Here is a 20,038-nt window from a genome sequence, read left to right as displayed (position 1 = left end):
TCTGAAAAGATTTAAAAACTCATGAATTTTAGGAAGTTTTTCTGAATTCAAGGATATCATAAACTTGCATACAATGTCATTGTTCCTGCTAGAAAGAAATGTATTTACAGACACTTCAATTTAAGGATGAGCAGTGGTATTTATAGGTGGAAGCAAGGAATATTTAGCAGAAGGAGGGATTAATAGGAGGAGTTTACCTTCCTTGCAATGTGCCCTCTCCTGTATAAAAAGTCTCAGAAGAGATGTGATTACAGTGCAAAGGTGCTGACTGATCCTGACTCAAGGCATCACTTTATGCAGAAATGACATTCAACTACTTGTTCTTCTCCTTCACCCTGCATCTTATGACATATTCTTCAGCAGACGGTAAGCCAGGTTTCATCTTTTTTTCCCTGCTACCTTGAATCTCCCTGAGAAATTGCTTTGCAATCTATTCACTAGGCACAAAATAAGAACAAGAGGGCAAATCCAAGTTTATTACAGGACTCATATATAATGTATCAATGTAACCTTTCAACGATGCAGTGAAAATGTCAACACTATTTATGCTGCAAAAGTTAAAGAAGATTTGACTATTAACAACCGAAAACTATCAGTATTTTATTTCTATTACTTATGTTATATAACAGATAAAGCTACTGCTAAAAGTTTGGGAAGTAGTGTCATCTCAACTACCTATTAATCCTGTAATCTGACACTTTATCTAAATTAGTTACTTATTATTATATTTTACATTTACACAGACCAAAGTGCACATTAATGTAACATCATTATTAAACTGTTATTTATAGTATATATTGTCTATTTATCCCTGTACTATAAAATAAATACAGGCAAAAGACCTATCCATGGTATCATTGTCAGTGCAAACCAGCATACCATCTCTTTTTTACAATATTCCAATTTTGATGCACAAAATATATACTACATTGCTAGAAACTAAAGATGTAGTAGGTGATTTTCAGAATGTATACTGTACATGAAGTGAGATGTATATTTTATTTGTATTTTCATTGAGATAATAGTAATGCATGACATAGATGCTATGTCCATACTTTTACATGCAGATCAGTTTCTATCACTGTCATAAGTATTCAGGTCATTGACTTTTTCTTTTTACTTACTTGAAATAACTACATGGAAACAGTTGATAACCGTGCTCATAGGGTCAAAATAATTAGCCCCTTCTGTTAATATATCTGTAGCATAGATGTGTGTGCAAAAGAACAGTTATCTATTTTTTGTCTAATTTGACCAGACACTCAATTGACATGGAGTAAATTCTGAGAGCAGTTATACCAACCAATATCTTGTCCAATATCAGTTTCAACCAAATATATGACACTGCATTTTATGATCTGCAGTTCTTTGTTTCTATTGGCACTTTAGTTTATATTTGGCCAAATATGTCATGTTGTTCAAAATTGTAGCCAGATCGCATGTAATATGAAGACATAAACTGCAAGGTATAAGCATGCTAGGCTTTGAATGAAGGAACCGCCAATATAGCTTCTTAACGGACCCAAAATAATCCATAAAAATAAACCAAAAGAAATAACCATCCTTGTACAAATTCTGCCTAACTTTTTTCTTTGCTGGGTGGATGTCTAATCTGGCTCAATGCATTCGAACTGAACTTTATGGCCAAACACCTGCAGTATACATTTGAATGTGCTAATTTATTGATGCAAATATCTAATTTCCTATATGTACCGTAACTTGAAACACCTCAGTGCCTTTTTACATAACAATTCTTGATTTCTATTCCATATGTGTAATTTTCAACCAAATCTGAAATTTCACTTACGTCTAGTAGCTGTTTCCTACACGTGCAACCTTATAATACTAAAATATTTTTGAAAACATATTATTAAAATGATAATTACAATATTGTTACACTGAGTATCATAATCTTGTGAACATTTCCACATATTTAATTTTTTTATTGTATAAAAAAGTATAAATAAAAGTTAAAGTAAATTTAGCGGGCCCTGATTATCTCCAAATTATGTGGCACTTGCTTTTTAGCAAGGCTGTCTGACATGTAAGCTGTCATGATTAGGAATGGCAGAGTTGGAATAATGTCATGGTCTTCACAAATGAACAGTATGTTTCAAATCCTCGTGGCTACAGCAGTGTGGTAATATGCATTGTTTCTAGTAGCCCTGCTTGACGTATCAAATTTACAATATTCTGCATTATTTTCTCTGCGGATCAAGAAGGGATACTAGTATACTACATCTATTTGCAGCTTCACTTTCACAGGATTTTATCAAGGGGATCATATATATCAAGGGAGTTTGTTAGGATTCTACCTATCTATCTATCTCATATCTATCTCATATCTATCTATCTATCTATCTCATATCTATCTATCTCAAATCTTTCTATCTATCTATCTATTTCATATCTTTCTATTTATCTCATATCTATCTATCTCATATCTATCTATCTATCTATTTGTCTCATATCTATCTCATATCTTTCTATCTATCTATCTCATATCTATCTCATATCTATCTATCTCATATCTATCTATCTATCTATCTCAAATCTTTCTATCTATCTCATATCTTTTTATCTATCTCATATCTATCTATCTATCTCATATCTTTCTATCTACCTATCTATCTATCTCATATCTTTCTATCTATCTATCTCATATCTATCTATCTATCTCATATCTATCTCATATCTATCTATCTATCTCATATCTATCTATCTATCTATCTATCTATCTCAAATCTTTCTATCTATCTCATATCTTTTTATCTATCTCATATCTATCTATCTATCTCATATCTATCTATCTATCTATCTATCTACCTATCTATCTCATATCTTTCTATCTATCTCATGTCTATCTATCTATCTATCTATCTATCTATCTATCTATCTATCTATCTATCTATCTATCTATCTCATATCTATCTATCTATCTATCTATCTATCTATCTATCTATCTATCTATCTATGTATCTAATAAATGGGTAGCAGTTGTATAGTAGTAGTTGAATAAAATTACTTGGAGAAAGGTGACCATTCAAACAGAATAACTCAAATTAGATTAAATGACATAAATCCCCAGGACAACAAAGCACATGGCCATCTAAGAATAGAAAAATGCTGCCTTGTTTGCTTCAGGTCTTGTTTTTTTTGCCCACAGGAGCAAATCCTTTCGAAATATTTTATTGTAAATACAGAAGGGAGAAGCATTGTCCTGGCTGACCCCAGGAAAGCTTCTAGCACAATTCCAAAAATGTAAATATTTAGGATGAATATGTTTGTAACTGTCATTCTCCATAATTATACAAATTACCTACAAAATATCGGAAACGTATGAAGATTTATTCGCATAGTTAATGTGCAGTGATATAATGATAGATCTAGAAAGTCATTTTATAAGAGGAAATAGATAATGACTGAATTCCAAAGCTATTTTCTGTAAGGCACCATTATCTCCAAACAACATATTATGAAAAGGTATACATGTCCTTCTCTGGCAATCAGTGCAACACTCACACTATGTAGCTCCTGCATGTATGAGGGGGGATAACCAGTATCTTGACTATAAGCACAAGTATGATAATTATAGATCACGCATGTACCACTGGTAAGATCTATGAAAATCTGTTGACTTTAGGACATGTCAAACCAAAGCTTGATGACTGGCAACCTTAGAAAGTTTTGGACCTGTCTAAGATTCTAGATATATCTAATACAGTAGCTTAGTATAGTAATAGTCAGCTGGTCCATTGAACACAGCCCCTTATGTAAGAAGGCATAACACCACATAAACACTGATGCTTTATACCTGTTAAAATGATGATGATTTTATATAATAAACGTCATAAGTAGAGATGAGCGAGCACCCAAATGCTCGGGTCCGCATTATTCGAGTCGAGCTTTTCGTAAAATTCAAGAGTTCTACTCGAGTAATGAACCCCATTGACTACTATGGGAGATTCGAGCATTTTTGCATGTGGGACGCCGGGTCCCAAGCTTTTTTTTTTCTTGATTCATGTTCTCTCTCTCTCCCCCTGCCTGCCTGCCCGCCCAAAAATTTGCCATTGACGCGCGTGCTGTGTCACGGCAGGGAGGGGCCAAAACTGGCACGTCACAGTGGGGAGGAGCCAAAAACTGGGGCGGGGTCAAACATGGCGTGATGCTCGTTCGAGTAACGAGCACCATCCAGTACGCTAATACTCGAACGAGCATCAAGCTCGGCAGAGTATGTTCGCTCAACTCTAGTCATAAGTCTTTGTGTCTGGTGATTTGACTCTAGTCACAAGTCTTTAATAGTAAAGATTATGGTTAAATGTAGGTATTAGTACAGGTTGATAGCCGTGCAGACTGTAATATAATACAGTTCTAAATCTACAGATAAAGCTTTGTACAAATGTAGACGATTGAATCAGAGTTTAGGGATCATAATGATTTTATATATATATATATATCATATTGTGCAATATACAAGTGCACACTAAAAGCTTTAAAAGAACCCTTTACAACTCTAGAGGGAGTAATGCGCTACATAATAAGCATTTACTTCAATGTGATTTCTCTCTTCCATAAATAACAATCATTTGTGTGTTTTATACAATGAGCCTTGTTTTCTGTGGTAAATTAGTAAATTTACCCCAAGGTAAGAGAACTACAGGAAAAGATATGAAAGGCTTATCTGGAGCAAACCTGTCATATCTAATCTCTAGCCATCAAATCACTATTAATAAAAACAGCACAAGGTTGTATTGGTTTGATGCTACTAACTGCAATAGAAAAGAGGTTGTAAACTGGATAAAGTACACATTCCAGTATAAAAAACAGTTACACTTTTCTAAATAGATCTTTTGTACAGTTGCAAATCTACATTATATGATGCCAATTAAAACTTTATTCAGATGAAAGATTTTGAATCTCTTGCTGGCATTTAACATAAGGTCAATAACCAGGATAACATCTTAAAGGGAATGTCCAGGAATAGCATAAAATGGCTGTTGTAAGTGCGTCCTGTGGAAATCTCTCTTAGAACAGAAAGTTTCAAGCGCAATCGAGAAGGGGAAAGGGTTGAAGGGGAAGACTATAGCTGTCTGACCAGCACTTTCCCCCTCCAGTGATGGAAATTCATGTGCAGGCCAGAGGGGAAAGGGGTGTGGCCAGAGGCAGAGCAGACTTTTTTGGCCGCCTGCACATGGGCGGAAATCCCGCCGCGGGATTTCCCGCGGGAATTCCGCCACTAAAAGTTTGCATAGGAGTGCATTACAATACGCACTCCTATGCAGACGGCCGCGGTTTGGCCGCGCGAAATCTCGCGCGGCAAACAAACCGCGGCATGTCCTATTTTTGTGCAGGGCACGCACTCACCCGGCCGCCGGCTCCGGTCTGCGCATGCGCCGGCTGCGGCAAACAAACCGCGGCATGTCCTATTTTTGTGCAGGGCACGCACTCACCTGGCCGCCGGCTCCGGTCTGCGCATGCGCCGGCTGCGCCGCAGCCGGCACATGAAAGAGCCGGGGCCGCCAGGCGCGGGTGAGTACGCGCTCGTCCCTGCAGGCTCTCGGGTCGGGTCCCGCGGCGAGAATTCTCGCTGCCGGATCCGACCCGCTCGTGTGCAGGCGGCCTAGACATTCTGTTTAGAATAGTGTAGCATTTGGCTGTGCCTCACACCTTCCCATACCCACACCCCTCCCCCATTCTGTACATGAATTATCCCTTCTTAGAATGGCTTCCTACAGCCTGCACTGACAGCAAAAATGTTATGCAATTTTTGGGCAACCCCTTTAAGGACACAGGTTAAAGGTTTCTGGGGCTTTAATATTGATCACCTAGCCTCAGGATTAGTCATCCGTATCACATTGGTGGGGATCTTATTCCCGGTACACTCGTCAATCAGCTGATATCGCTGTACACTAAGCAGTCGTCCAGAATAGTACTGGCAAAAAGGAATCTACACCTAATTCTGATTTTGTCAAAATATACTGAATAGTGTGTTAGAAAATAATGGAAGTTGTGTGATGTCCACAAATGTTCATTGCCAACAAAGACGGTATTTATCCTTTATGCATCTTCCCTCCCAGCTGTATGTGCAGTAAGCTATTGTAGAGCATAATTTACACAAACACATGTATATACAAGGGCTGTCACAGTGCAGAAGGATCAGCCATATTCTCATTTTCACAAGGAAAGACTAGAAGCAATGGGATGAAACTGAAAGGTGACACAAATTAGATATTAGAAAAAACTTTCTGAGAGCGAGGGTGATCAATGAGTGGAACAGGTTACCACGGGAGGTGGTGAGTTCTCCTTCAATGGAAGTGTTCAAACAAAGGCTGGACAAATATCTGTCTGGGATGATTTAGTGGATCTGTTACCATGCGGTGGTTGCTGGTCCTCCCGGGGCGGCGGTGTGCGGGACCCCGCGGTCGGGGTGCGTTCCCCCGGTTGCCAGGGGCACGGGTGCCTGGCCGGCATGGTGCGTGGCGCTGGGTGTGCGCACCTGTGAGTGCGGCTGGCTTGCATGAGCTCCCTTTTATTATCCTCTGTTGGGAGTTGGCTGTCTCCCTCTCTCTGCCCCTGGGTGGAGGCTTTTGTTTAAAAGGTCTGGCAGAGACTTGCAATCACTGTCAGTTACTGGTTTCCCTCAGTGTGCTAGCTGGTTTGCCTCTATTGGTCTCCTGTTTCTGTCAGCTTGTCTGCTATACTTTGCTATTATCCGCCAGGTTTTTCCATCTGCCTCAGTTCTGCTTAATATTGTTCGTGTTGGTTATTTACTTCTGCCTTTTCTGACAGTATTCTACCCTTTCCATCCAGGTACGCAAGTGTCCCTTTTTCGGTCCCTAGTTAGAGTAGGGACTGCTGCCCAGTTGCCCGCCTGGGGTTAGCCAGGAGTGGAGGCAAGCAGGCAGGGACAGGGTTTGTGGGTAAGATCTAGGGCACCCGGGCTGGCGTATCATGGGTAGTATACCATAACAGGATCCAACACTGAGCAGGGGGTTAGACCCGATGACCTTGGAGGTCCCTTCCAACTCTACCAGTCTATGATTCAATTATATAAATATAATTTTTACAGGTAAATCTAAATGTGAAATACATAATGATTGCTATGTGCAGTGATATCCCAGAACAGGACTATGGCATAATAAAGGCATGTAGGATCAAAGCCAACCTGTCAATCACACTGCAATCCTGCCCACATTGGCTTGCTAAGGCTATGTTCACATCTGCATTAGGAGTCTCCATTCAGAGCTATCTTTGCAGATCTGGAATGAAATACTGTATGCAGGACTATATCGTTTAGTGAAATGTCAGATAGCCAAATGAAAACCGAACATTCCCCATTATAATCAATGGGATTCATTCCGAGCCGTTTGGTTCCGTCATTAGATGCGTTCAGCCAGGGTTTCCTTTTCTGCTCCCATAAAAGAGCAAGAAAAAGGATTTCCCTAACACAGATGTGAACATAGCCTTAGTAGTACATGTCTATGATCTACCAAGATCAGGAGGGGTGACCCACGTCACAGTCCTCTCACTAGCTAAGCCAGAAACCATCTGCACACTGATGAGGGGCAAACAACCTGAAATAGCTATCTGTGTATGGAGTTCTGGCTTGGTTTCCTATTCCCAAAAATTGTTATAAAAACCTGTATAAAGGTTCAGACATTGATTTGAAGGAATGCTGCCATCCAATAGGTGGCGCTGCAGAGGTATTGTTCCATGTTCCTTTTTTGCATATGATCTACCAAGAAACCTATGCTTCATGGTTGGTGAACTGGAGAGCATGTTCCTTATTTGAGAGAGCTAGACCCGGGAATGAGCTTCAGGTGCATATCAATATACACTATCCCGCACTAATATAATGAGGAATACACAAAACAATGTATGCAGATTTTTCGTCCACTCCTGGAGGCATTCACTGCTGACTAAAGGTATCTTTACATGGGACAACTGTTGAACACATAAGTACCTGACGGTTCTTGGAGCGTACTGGAGATTTCTTATGGCTGCTCACCTCCATTCACTGCAAACAAGCAGTTGTTCGAAGAGTGAGAAGTCACTTGCTAGTCGCTATTTCTTGCTCAGTGTCCTGTCAGCGGCTGTGTGTACACGAGTCAACAATTGCCAAAATCACTGTTTAATTTTTTCTTAAGGCTGAAAACACACTGCCGTGGGCGCAGCTACGCTCATCAGTACGGAGTGTAGCTGCGCCTGAATGAGGGAGATTTTCTCTCCCTCGACGGCCATTCAAACTCCATGCCAGAATGCATATTTGTAGTTTACGCTTAGGTTAAGCAGCGCTGCTGATTAGAGCCCCCTGATTGGCTCTTCGGCACCACGTGACTACACAGCGTGCACGCGCATTGCCTTCAGCAGCCGTGCACTACACACTACAGTTAAGCAGACGTGCGCTACACACTACACTTAAGCAGCACGGGGTTAGGGTTTAGGGTTAGGGTTTAGGGTTAGGTTTAGGGTTAGGTTTAGGGTTTAGGGTTAGGTGTAGGGTTAGGTGTAGGGTTAGTTTTCGTGTTTACGGTTAGTGTTTAGGGTTAGGTTTAGGGTTAGGGTTGGAGTTAGGGTTAGGTTTAGGTAATCCTAACCCTAAACCTAACCGTAAACCTAGCCCTAAACCTAACCCCGTGCTGCTTAAGTGTAGTGTGTAGCGCACGTCTGCTTAACTGTAGTGTGTAGTGCACGGCTGCTGAAGGCAATGCGCGTGCACGCTGTGTAGTCACGTGGTGCCGAAGAGCCAATCAGGTGGCTCTAATCAGCAGCGCTGCTTAACCTAAGCGGAAACTACAAATATGCCGCCAGAATACAGAAGTTTGAAAAAAGAGGCGGGGAGATAGCGGATCTTCCCCGCACAATGTAGTCACTGCATGCGGAGAAGATAGGGCTTGTCTTATATATTCTCGGACGTACAAATCACGGCCGAGAAATCCCTGCAGTGAGAACGAAACCACTGAACTCCTATTGAGATCAGTGTTTTTGTCTTGTCCCGTTATACGGCCGTGATTATCACAGTTGTATAAGAAGAGAAATTCATGCTCATGTGCTTAAGCCCTTACTGGTAATTAGAAGTCCAGATGCTGAAAGGTAATGTGTTAACTGGGTGTTTCTACATTGTGTTCCACATGCTGATTGTGCCTTGTAAGGCTAAAGTACAGCAAATTTCATCACTTACTAAAGTAGACTTTGAAATTACAGTATTCATAGCGGGTGATACAAAGAGGTAGTGTGATTATAATTTAAACTTGTGCACCCTTTATAAATAACCAAATAAAAATAAAACATTAACGTTAGATATAGATAAAAGGGAGATAAAGCAACGGAATAGAGGAGGAAACCAGGCAAACCACCGTGAACATCACTGCTGATTTTGTATAGTTTAGAAGCAGAGAGGAACGTTTCCATTTTAGGACTCCAGCACACTGGCGATTGCGATCTCGATACAAATAAATCGCGGCAAAATCACAACTTTTTTCCAGCAATCTTTTAGCGCCAGTGCTGCTTTTTCTCGCAAAAACATTGCTTGCATTTGCGATTTTCTCGTGTTTTTTTTTCGCCCGATTTTGTCACAATTTTTTAGCTCGAAAGTCAATAGGACTTTCTAATGTTAAAAACGAATCGCATTGCTTGAAAGTTGCAAATTTGTGCTTTGCGATATGAAAAAAGGAGGCTCCATAGGGAAACATGGAAGATTAAAAAAACGCAAAATGCAGAAAGATAGGGCATGCCGCAATTTTTATTTCTTGCAACATCACTTGAGTGAAAACATCGCAAATGTGAAGGAAACGATTAAGATCATTGGTCTCATAATTCTGCGTTTTCACTCACTGTCGCATCGCGTGTTTTCTTGCCAGTGTGAAGGCACCCTCACATTGCAATTTGTACATAAGTGCTTAGATACCTCGGCTTGAATCAGACTCAAGAACAATATTGTTTGTATGATAAAGGTTTGTGCTACTTTTGGAGAAAGAAAGCAAGCTTCTCTTCTGTAACAGCATGCCTGAATGTGTGCCAAGATATAGTGTTTCAAGCTTCACTTTTTGTAAATACTCTATTTTAGATTGTGAGAAGCTGGAAATAGATAAGCATTTTCCTGCTGCTTGCTGTAAGCTTAAACAAATAACATCCACACACTGATCATGGGAGATTGGCTTGCACGTAAGTTGGGTGTTTAAGCCAAAAGGTTTTGTATTGGAAACGTAAAAATGATCTTCTGAAAAACAAGTGCACTAATTATCAGGGATATAAATGGGGGCATACAGTGTCCTTTATGAAAGTTACTACTTTATATGAAATTAGGAAACAGATCTTTCTGGGTGAAATGGGTAGTTTGTCCCATATATACAGTGATCTGAATACCTAGCACCTGCAGTACTACTATTCACCACTGTGGGAACAACATTAAAAATAGATGTCAACAGCTTTAAAGGGGTTGTCCCGCGCCGAAACGGTTTTTTTTTTTTCAATAGCCCCCCCGTTCGGCGCGAGACAAACCCGATGCATGTGTTGAAAAAAACAAACGGATAGTACTTACCCGAATCCCCGCGCTCCGGTGACTTCTTACTTACCTTGCGAAGATGGCCGCCGGGATCTTCACCCTCGGTGGACCGCAGGTCTTCTGTGCGGTCCATTGCCGATTCCAGCCTCCTGATTGGCTGGAATCGGCACACGTGACGGGGCGGAGCTACGAGGAACAGCTCTCCAGCACAAGCAGCCCCATTCAACACGGAGAAGACCGGACTGCGCAAGCGCGTCTAATCGGGCGATTAGACGCTGAAAATTAGACGGCACCATGGAGACGAGGACGCTAGCAACGGAACAGGTAAGTGAATAACTTCTGTATGGCTCATAATTAATGCACAATGTACATTACAAAGTGCATTAATATGGCCATACAGAAGTGTATACCCCAACTTTGTTTTGCGGGACAACCCCTTTAACCCCTTAGTGATGCGGCCTATTATGGCCATAAGGGCTTATTCAGATGTGCATATATCGGCCGGATGTGCATATATCCCGCCCCTTGCCACTGTTTTTAATGGGGGGGCGGGATGGGGCAGGGCTAAGCTGTAGTTTTATTGGTACCATTTATTGGTACATATATAGTAAACGTATATAGAGACGTTTTATTCAATTTTTCTGTAGCGCAGAGAGAGAAAGCACATAAATTCATTAATTCTGTCCTTTTTTTTTCTTTACAGTGTTAATGGTACAGCAGAAATGACAGAATTTTTTTTTCTGCAGGCTGGTACGATTACGACAGTACCAAAATTATATAGATTTTTTTTAGGTTTTTCCACTTTTGCACAATAAAACGCCTTTTTATAATTTTTTTGCTTTGCTATGTTCAAAGTTACATTACTTTATTATTTTTCCATTGATATGGCTTTGTTTTTGCAAGATGAGCTGTAGCTTTTATTAGTACCATTTTGGGGTACATATGGCTTTTTTGATCATTTTTATTTCGTCTTTGGGAGGCGAAATAAATAAAACAGCATTTTTTAGCTCAGTTTTTAGTTGTGTTTTTTTTCTTCGTGTGTCATGCAGGGTAAAAAATGTGCCCAATTTATTGCATGGGTCATTATGGGTATGATGATGCCAAGCATGGCCATGACAGACTCGGACGTCATTGTCTGCTGTCCAGTTGCCATGGCATCCCATTAGCTCTCCACTATTATATCACAGAGGGTGGTTGATGTCACAGAGGGAGTACTCTCCCTCTGGAAACCTTTACATGACGTAATCAAGAGGGAAATATAAATTAATGTCATGTGCTGGACAAACAGGTTCCAAATAATAGTTAAAGTACAAATAGGGCTCCTACACACTGGCGAGAGCGATATCAGGTCGTGATTCACAGTCCGATATCTCTCACAAACTTTCTAAAACCCCCTAGATGCGAGGCATTTTCATGTGAAAACAGCCTGGCATCACTGCAGGGGTTCCCTTCCTCCACTTTGCTTTCAATGGGGCAGCAGCAGCGCCGATATCGCAGGAAGATAGGGCATGCTGCGATTTTCACTCACTCGCGCAGCGAGAGAAAATCGCCAGATTTTCTCGCCAGTGGGAAGGCATCCTTATCATAACTGCATTATTTATATACTGTCTTCTGCACCTATGTGATTATCTCATAAGCAGGTCAGATTGCTATACTCTATAGTAGTAGTAGGTTGCTATTGAATGTCAGCAAGCAGAGAACTTGAAAAACATGAGGAAGTTAGAAAAAGTATATTTCAAACTTGTATAAGTTCTCAGAAAAGTCCAGGATTAGAGTGCAGCAAGTGTTTCCTCTTAGTAATATGCACCACAAACAATCCTCTCCCTCCTGCTGTGTGATCACTGTCTCATCATAGCAAACTTCATTGTTGCACATACTACATTCTCTCCAACCCCCTGTAGTGAAGGATTGTTTTCCGCTACACTGTGGCAGCCACTTCTTCCTGCCCCTCTCATCACTGTATACTGTGAGGCCACCTCTGTCCCCCCTTTGTCCCTGCTGATGCTGAGATGGTTCTTCTCAGTTTTTGTAGCCTGCTGGCTGACATCAGAGAGAGGATGCAGTGGCAGGAACAGTCACTAGAGAAAACAGTCTATGTGCTAGGCAGTCTAAGGCCGGTTTCAAGCAGCCAAATTTGCGTGCATACTTAGGTGTACAAAACTAGCGTGCACAATACACAGAAAATAGAACCCATTGATGTCAATAGGCTCACTCACGTTTCCATATTTTGGCGTGTACATTTCAATTTTGCAAAAAAAAGATAGAACATGTTTTTGCATATTTACGCACCAAAGGTCCCAAAAGAAGTCAATGGGGGTGCGCAAATGCACGCGCCATATGCTAGCTGATACGTGAAACACTGAGTAATTGTGCTGGAAAAGGAACACATCTGGAGATTATTAGCCAAATTACTCGACATTTAATTGTTGAGTGTTTGTATCCCTGAAAAAGTTAAGTAAAATACGCTGATACGCATGTAAAAAAGCCTCATTCATCCTACAGAATGCGTAATTGCAGTTATGCTACTGTGAAGTCGGCCTAAGGGTGGCTTTACATGGGACAACTATCAGCCAAAAAATTGCTCAAACGAACGTTTTCCAGTGAAGGTTTTCCTGTGTAAACATGAGACACAACAGTATACGTATTGAGAAATTGCTCAGTAAGTCACTAGTCTCTTCCTTCCAAGCAGTTAGTGGGTGAGTTCTCGCTCAGTGTATCCAGTTAGTTGTTCATCTTTCAACAATTGCCTGCTCATAGTAAGTGGAGGCAGGCAGCCAGTAGAGATCTTTGATGTTCCCTACCTCCATTCACTGAATAACTTTCTGCTGTGTGAATGCACAGGAGAAATAAGTCAACTGTCAGGTGCTTATGCCTCCAGCAGTCATCCTATGTAATGGCACCCTAAGAGGAGGTTTTACTGAACCTGACTACAGAGGAGACTTTTTGTAGTCAGGATCCACCCCTCATCATTGAATTCTATTCAGCAAATACAACCAGCAGTGAAACAGAAGTAAGGAGGTAAAATAAATACTACAAAGGCTCAATTTACACTAGCGTTCTGTGCCCTACGAAGTCCTATTTCTGTGTTTCTTCATTAAATTGAAAAAAGGAAAGAAACGCATTTCCCCCCCCATTTATTTTAATGGAATTTCCATTTTTACATTTGTCTTCCATTAGCTTCTGTTCCATTAGGTTTATGTCCATTTATTTCTGTTTTTCTGTTACTAATGGTAGAACAGAGAAACGTTAATTGTGCAGGATTTAATACGTTAGTGTTAATTGGGCCAAAGTGGCTATGCAAAAAAATAAATAGAGATTAGAGATAAGCGAGTATACTCGCTAAGGGCAATTGTTCGATCGAGCATTGCCCTTAGTGAGTACCTGCCCGCTCGAGAGCAAAGATTCGGCTGCCGGTGTCAGGCGGGGAGCTGCGGTGAAGAGCGGGGAGGAACGGAGGGGGGATCTCTCTCACCCTCTCTCCTCCCCGATCCCTCCTGCTGACTGCGGCAACTCACCTGTCACCCGCGCCGGCAGCCAAACCTTTTCTCCCGAGCGGGGAGATACTCACTAAGGACAATGCTCGCTCGACCAATTGCCTTTAGCGAGTATGCTCGCTCATCTCTAATAGAGATGTTATGATTCTTGGAATTCAACAATGACAAACTAAAAAAATCGCTTGTTCATTAAGTCACAAAATAAGTTGGCACTAAATAAATTACAAAGTGGCAAATGTTGGACCCAACTCGTCTAAACACGAACTTGTGCTTTACATAGAATATGAGCATTATTAAGTTAAAAGTATATATTAAGTTCCATTAAACATTAACTACATCTCTGTCCTGTTTATTGTTCTGTATGCATTGTATCAATATGTACAAATGGTACAGTAATAAAAGTCAACTGGTTGTTACTATATGCATTCTAAAACATTTGCATTTTAACTCTCTTACAGAATGGTGCTATGACATTCAGGCACAGTCCGAACCATTATGCAATGGTAAGAATCTGACTAATAATTAGACTGTCAAGTCAACGTCGTAAACAAAGAATTATAAGACCAAGTAGCCCAGTATCTAATAATACATAACTTTAACACTTTTGGGAATAATCTCTCTATAATAAAGTCTCCTTCCAATTGCCTACATCTAAAAATACAATATATGAGGTTGATCAAATATTTTATATTAAAAGGATGTTTCACTCTTAAGATGGTCCGATTTAAAATATTATTAGCAAGATGATGTCTACATCACCACGGTACCTGGTTATAGTAATTCCATCACAGTCTTTACAGGCAGTGTTAGGTGATGAGTTGGGTAATTTCTACTAGTCCAGAAAAAGAAAACAAAAACATAATGATATTTTTATAGCTCTAGTTTTAGACATGCACAATTTGTGTGACCACACAGATTTCATCAGAGGAGCTCGACCAATAGATTGGCTCCTGATGCTTGTGAGCAAGGGGTTGTACAGGGATTAAATACTGAAGATTCAAGGACCTCATGATAGGTCATCAACATGAGATTGGTGGGAGTCTTACTTCGAGCACAATTAGCAGTTTAAATGCGCCACGTTGCTCAGTCACTGCATGCTTGTATTATTTGAACATTGTATGGTGGAACTTATTAAGGCATTGTTTGACACTGCTACTGGCGCTATACATTATATCTTTATTTTTCAGTCTGTGGTGATGATGGCAGCAGTGTATAGTATTACACACAGCTCTGCTACATGAGCATGTTACCCATACACATCTCTGCTAAATGTGTGTATAAAACACACACAGCTCTGCTACATGCGTGTGTCACACACACAGTTCTGCTACATGTGCGCATTACATACACACAGCTCTGCTACATGCACACATCACACAAACAGCTCTGTTACATGCGCATGTCACACACATAGCTCTGCTACCTGCGCATGTCACACATACATTCTTCTTCCCATACAACAGGGATTACAACTAGCACAGCAGATTCCAGGACACACTGGTCATGTGACCCTGAATCACGGAATCATCCCACACAGGTGACTGTTTACATGTTGGTGACTTTATCACAGGTCCTGTAAGCACGAGGCTGTTGTCTGGCTCTGCAGTTTTGTTAATAAAGTGAAGGACTTGTGATGATGTCACCGTCATGTGATCAGGGACAGAGGTCAGAGCCCAAGTGACTGATCACATGATGGTACCATCATTACAGGTCCCGTATAAGCACACAGCTGCTGTCAGGCTCTGCATGCTTTATACTTTAGGACCTATGATGATGTCACCATCATGTGATCAGGTACGGAGCATGTAATGCACTCACTCACGGACAAGTGGTTGTTAGTACTTTGATTTGGACACCCCACTGTGTGCTGTTTTCTGAGAGTTAACTACTTATGACCTATCCCTAGTATCTTATATTTATGACATTTCTTGATCATCAATAGTTACTCCCGGAAAACACCTTTAAATAATTTATGGTTTAGTTATTTGTATGCTGTATGACACTACAACATAGGGGAAGGGAAGGTTGCCAACAGAAAGTACCACAGAGGGCATCGATCCATGTAAGGCTGGCCCTGTCTATTGTTTAGGGCATAAAATTGAGCTATACATTATTTTTCCTTCCTAAAGAAATGTGTTAATAGGGCTGCCGCGGGGTACCTCCACCCGGGGGCAGGAGCCGGCAGACAAATCTCCACTGTCAGCCTATCTGACGGATAGGCTGACCCCGGAGAATCATGGTAAATTCGCAGCATGCTGTGAAGGCAGCCTACTGGGCTGTTTTTCCTGGTTTTCAGTATCTAAAAACAACCTTAGCATGTATATTTTGCAGCTTTGAATATAGTGGCAGGCTACACTTTTTATACTGTCAAAAAACTGTATCCAAATATTAATCCATAAATGCAGTTTTTTGGAAATGACACACTAATTGGATGCAATAGATTAGGGAGAATGACTATCATGTGCATACCCTGAACATCAGTGCATTCATTTTCACTGTATTCCAAGAACTGACTGGAAATGTATGCACATAGCATAGCAATACTCATTTGCCTCACTTTTGTATGAGAGCAAGCTTTGGAATATGAAATGAATAAGTGTTTGTTGTGTGTTCTGTTGCCGTGTTACCTGTGCAGCCATATCCTGTGTTACTTTCTACGGAAGAGGAGTCATTATTTTAATCATTGTATGTATAACATGCAGAAATTAACATAATTTTGTATTTTTTATCACAAGTGCCAAGTAAGTGGAACAATATATCTGCATCTTGTACACAGAGGAAACAATCCCCAATTGACATTATTACATGTCATGCCACGTTTGACCCAAACCTCAAACCATTTAAATTTGACGGATATGATAAGGAAAGGGAGCTTAAACTGGAAAATAATGGTCATTCAGGTAAGTGTTGTCCTAGGGATAAATATCATCATTTTGCATTATGGATTTCATTTACTATAGGTAATGTTGCACATGATTAACTGGGCAATAAAGTCATGCCGATTTTTGCCGATGTCATGCTGCACATAAACATTTATCGATCACTGTGGCACAGATAAAACACCAGGTCCAGGGTATAGAGTAATGATGTACATGGAAGAGCGGAGGTCCCATTACAAAATTAAGCAGCTTACACCATAGTGCTGGCTTTGTCACTTAGCAAACAAGGGTCTAGAGTTATTTCCCCCTCTATGTTATTTCTCAACCCTTCAAACAGTTCTCCACTATGGAGCCATCATAACATTCGTACAGAGAAATGTGAATCGTCAGTAAACTGCTGCCTGTCTCACTTCTGGAGCCTTGAAGCTGCCACTTGGTCTCTCCCTCTAGGGACAGTGTTCCATAAAGAGCAACTACAATGCCCTGTTCACTTCATTAAATAAAAAGATGTTCCTGTTTGCATCGGTGAGAACAGATTCTTTCCCACCGCCTCTGAGACCACCAAGGCCCATGCTTCCCACTGCCCCTATATCCTCAGCTGTCTCTTCAGGCCCCTTATACCACTTCCTGCTAGGGCCCCCAGATATCATCCACGGGTCCTCTTTTCACACTACACACAAGTACCCTTTGAGAGCCTTTTTATAGGTCAATGGTGGAACCACTTTTAGGGCCTCAGGTGGAAGGCCGTTCATCTAATCATGCCACAACTCTTATCATTTGCACACCTGCCTGAGCTGTAACTGCATGACAAGTTTTGCAGCGAAATGACAACTCCTTACATTCTCAGCCACAGCCTGCATGCAACACTAATAGCTCCCCACTCAGCAAACATGAAAAGGGGACAAATACGTAAGCGTATCTATTTGGGTTGCCAACCTACTTTTTCTTGACAGTTTAGTCACGGACAACCACATTTTTTACTGAAAAAAATGGAAAACAAAAAGTGAATGCTAAAGTAACGCTGTATATGTCAATAGCTTATATACTAGTCTGAACACATTTACATCATATATAACTGTTGAGAACTGGGACAATTACAATGACCTAGACAAGCTGCCATCTATTATTTCATTATGGACACTCATCAAGTGCACTACATATATGAACTGTCTTTACATTTACAAATGTTATCACCCCTGGAAATGATGAAGAGGGAAGGAAAATCTGTAGGTTAGACAAAACATTTCTGACTCATTACATCTAATACACTTATACAATTGATCAGGCTCTAAGTAACTGCATTTTTTCATTTGTGATATGCATTTTATAAGTAACCTGGAAGTACAAACGCAAAAAATGTTAATGTTCACAATTGTGTTTTTTTTGTGCTCAGAACAATGACATTATTTCTTTACTGTGCAGTATTTGTTAATCAGACTGTCATAAAAATGAGATTGGCTTTTAGTCTTTAAAGTGTACCTAACTTTTCAAATGGCTTTTCAGAATAAGCTGCCCTGTGTGTGCACATCAGGAATAACACTATTTATGGCCATTATATTACTTTTTTCCTGCATTTTTCCCTTTCTCATTTCTGCAGAGTGTATGTCTGATTCTCAGTTCTCTGAGATCTGGTGGGAGACGTCTTTGCTGTTATGATGTCTCTATATACTGTGCACAGAAAATTCTGCTCTCTGTCTGTAGCAAACACAAAGACATAACATCAGCATTAGGACAGTATACATCAGGACTGATCTGTATGGATGTGAGGGTGCATTCCCACGAACGTATATCGGCTCGGTTTTCACGCCGAGCCGATATACCTCGTCCTCATGTGCAGGAAGGGGAGGATGGAAGAGCCAGGAGCAGGAACTGAGCTCCCGCCCCCTCTCTGCCTCCTCTCCACCCCTCTGCACGATTTGCAATGGGGAGAGGTGGAACGGGGGCGGGGCAAATTCAAAAACTTAGCCCCACCCCCATCCTGCCTCCTTTAATTGCAAGTTAGGAAGAAGGGAAACCCATAGTAGCCAGCACTTCAGTGATTTTTCAGCACAAGAATGCCATTTTAGGTAAATAAAGTAAATTGCAGTTTTTCTAATTATCACATTGGCTATCATATAAGCACAAGTTGTTTGAAAAGTTAGTGGCCATTTAATTTCCTGTTTTGCCTTTTTTAATTCCTTATTTCCTCTTTTCAGCTCTTGAAGCATTGTGCTTAATGTTTTCTTCCAAAATACTATGCTGGACTGTGGATTCATAGCTGATAGGATAATCTTTCTAATCTCTCTATATATTTCAGAAATACGTGTGTATGGAACATATATACATTTTTCATTATGTAATAAAATTCATATTATTATCTCAATTGTTTACGCTCTGCTTTCAAATGGTAATAAGTATTGAAAATATTTTATTCTTAGTTGAACTAACTCTAGCTGATCAAGAAGCAATACAAATAACTGGAGGAGGCCTTCCAGGAACATACGTAGCTACACAGCTCCATTTTCATTGGGGCAATGAAAGCAAGTCTGGATCAGAACACTATCTCAATGGAGAACAATATGCTATGGAGGTAAGATTTCCCTATGTAAATAAAATACAGATGAATAAAAAAAATTTGCAAAAATACTTCAGATTATTTTATTGTAATGACGTGATGCTGGTCATATCTACACATATGTAGCCTAAATATGGCAAGCAAAAAATACATGTCAGTTTGTTAAAAGCCACTAGTTGCACATGTGTAAAATCTGTATAAATTTCATTCTGAGATTTGGTGTCAGTATACTGTCAAAATGATGGTTGCTGGGGGAAGGTAGTGATAGGGGAACTGTTTCCATATCAGGTATCTGTAATAGGGTCAGCTGGGTCCTACATCTCTTCTCCTGGCTCCATTCCTCACTGCCATCCTTCAGTTATCTTAAGGCCTCTTGCCCACGGATGGAGCGGGATGCGCCCAGTTTTACACTGTGGGAATCCCACAGGGTAAACAAAAAAGTCCCTGCTGGCGATCGCAGAAAAACACGTATTAACAAACGCAATCCTATGCAGACGGCAGACGTGTGAAATCTCGCGCGGCAAACAAATCGCAGCACAGAAACGTCGCTCACCCGCCGCCGCCTCCGGTCTGCGCGAATGTGCCGGCTGCCCCGCAGCTGGCCCAT

At 40.7% G+C, this 20,038-nt stretch overlaps 1 protein-coding gene across 1 annotated transcript in view; it reads left to right on the top strand.

Annotated features, from left to right (window-relative positions):
- Positions 1–279: 279 nt before the first annotated feature.
- CA4 (carbonic anhydrase 4) overlaps positions 280–20,038 on the top strand; it is a 32,438-nt gene continuing 12,679 nt past the window's right edge. The window contains exons 1-4 of the mRNA XM_066587360.1: positions 280–366; positions 14,457–14,501; positions 16,734–16,898; positions 19,295–19,446. Coding sequence (XP_066443457.1) covers positions 303–366; positions 14,457–14,501; positions 16,734–16,898; positions 19,295–19,446 — 426 coding nt within the window. The 5' untranslated portion in view covers positions 280–302. The remainder of the gene's footprint in view (positions 367–14,456; positions 14,502–16,733; positions 16,899–19,294; positions 19,447–20,038) is intronic.

The sequence above is a fragment of the Eleutherodactylus coqui genome, chromosome 1 (genome assembly GCF_035609145.1).
Source record: "Eleutherodactylus coqui strain aEleCoq1 chromosome 1, aEleCoq1.hap1, whole genome shotgun sequence".
NCBI lineage: Eukaryota > Metazoa > Chordata > Amphibia > Anura > Eleutherodactylidae > Eleutherodactylus > Eleutherodactylus coqui.
This window is presented reverse-complemented; position numbering and strand designations above follow the sequence as displayed.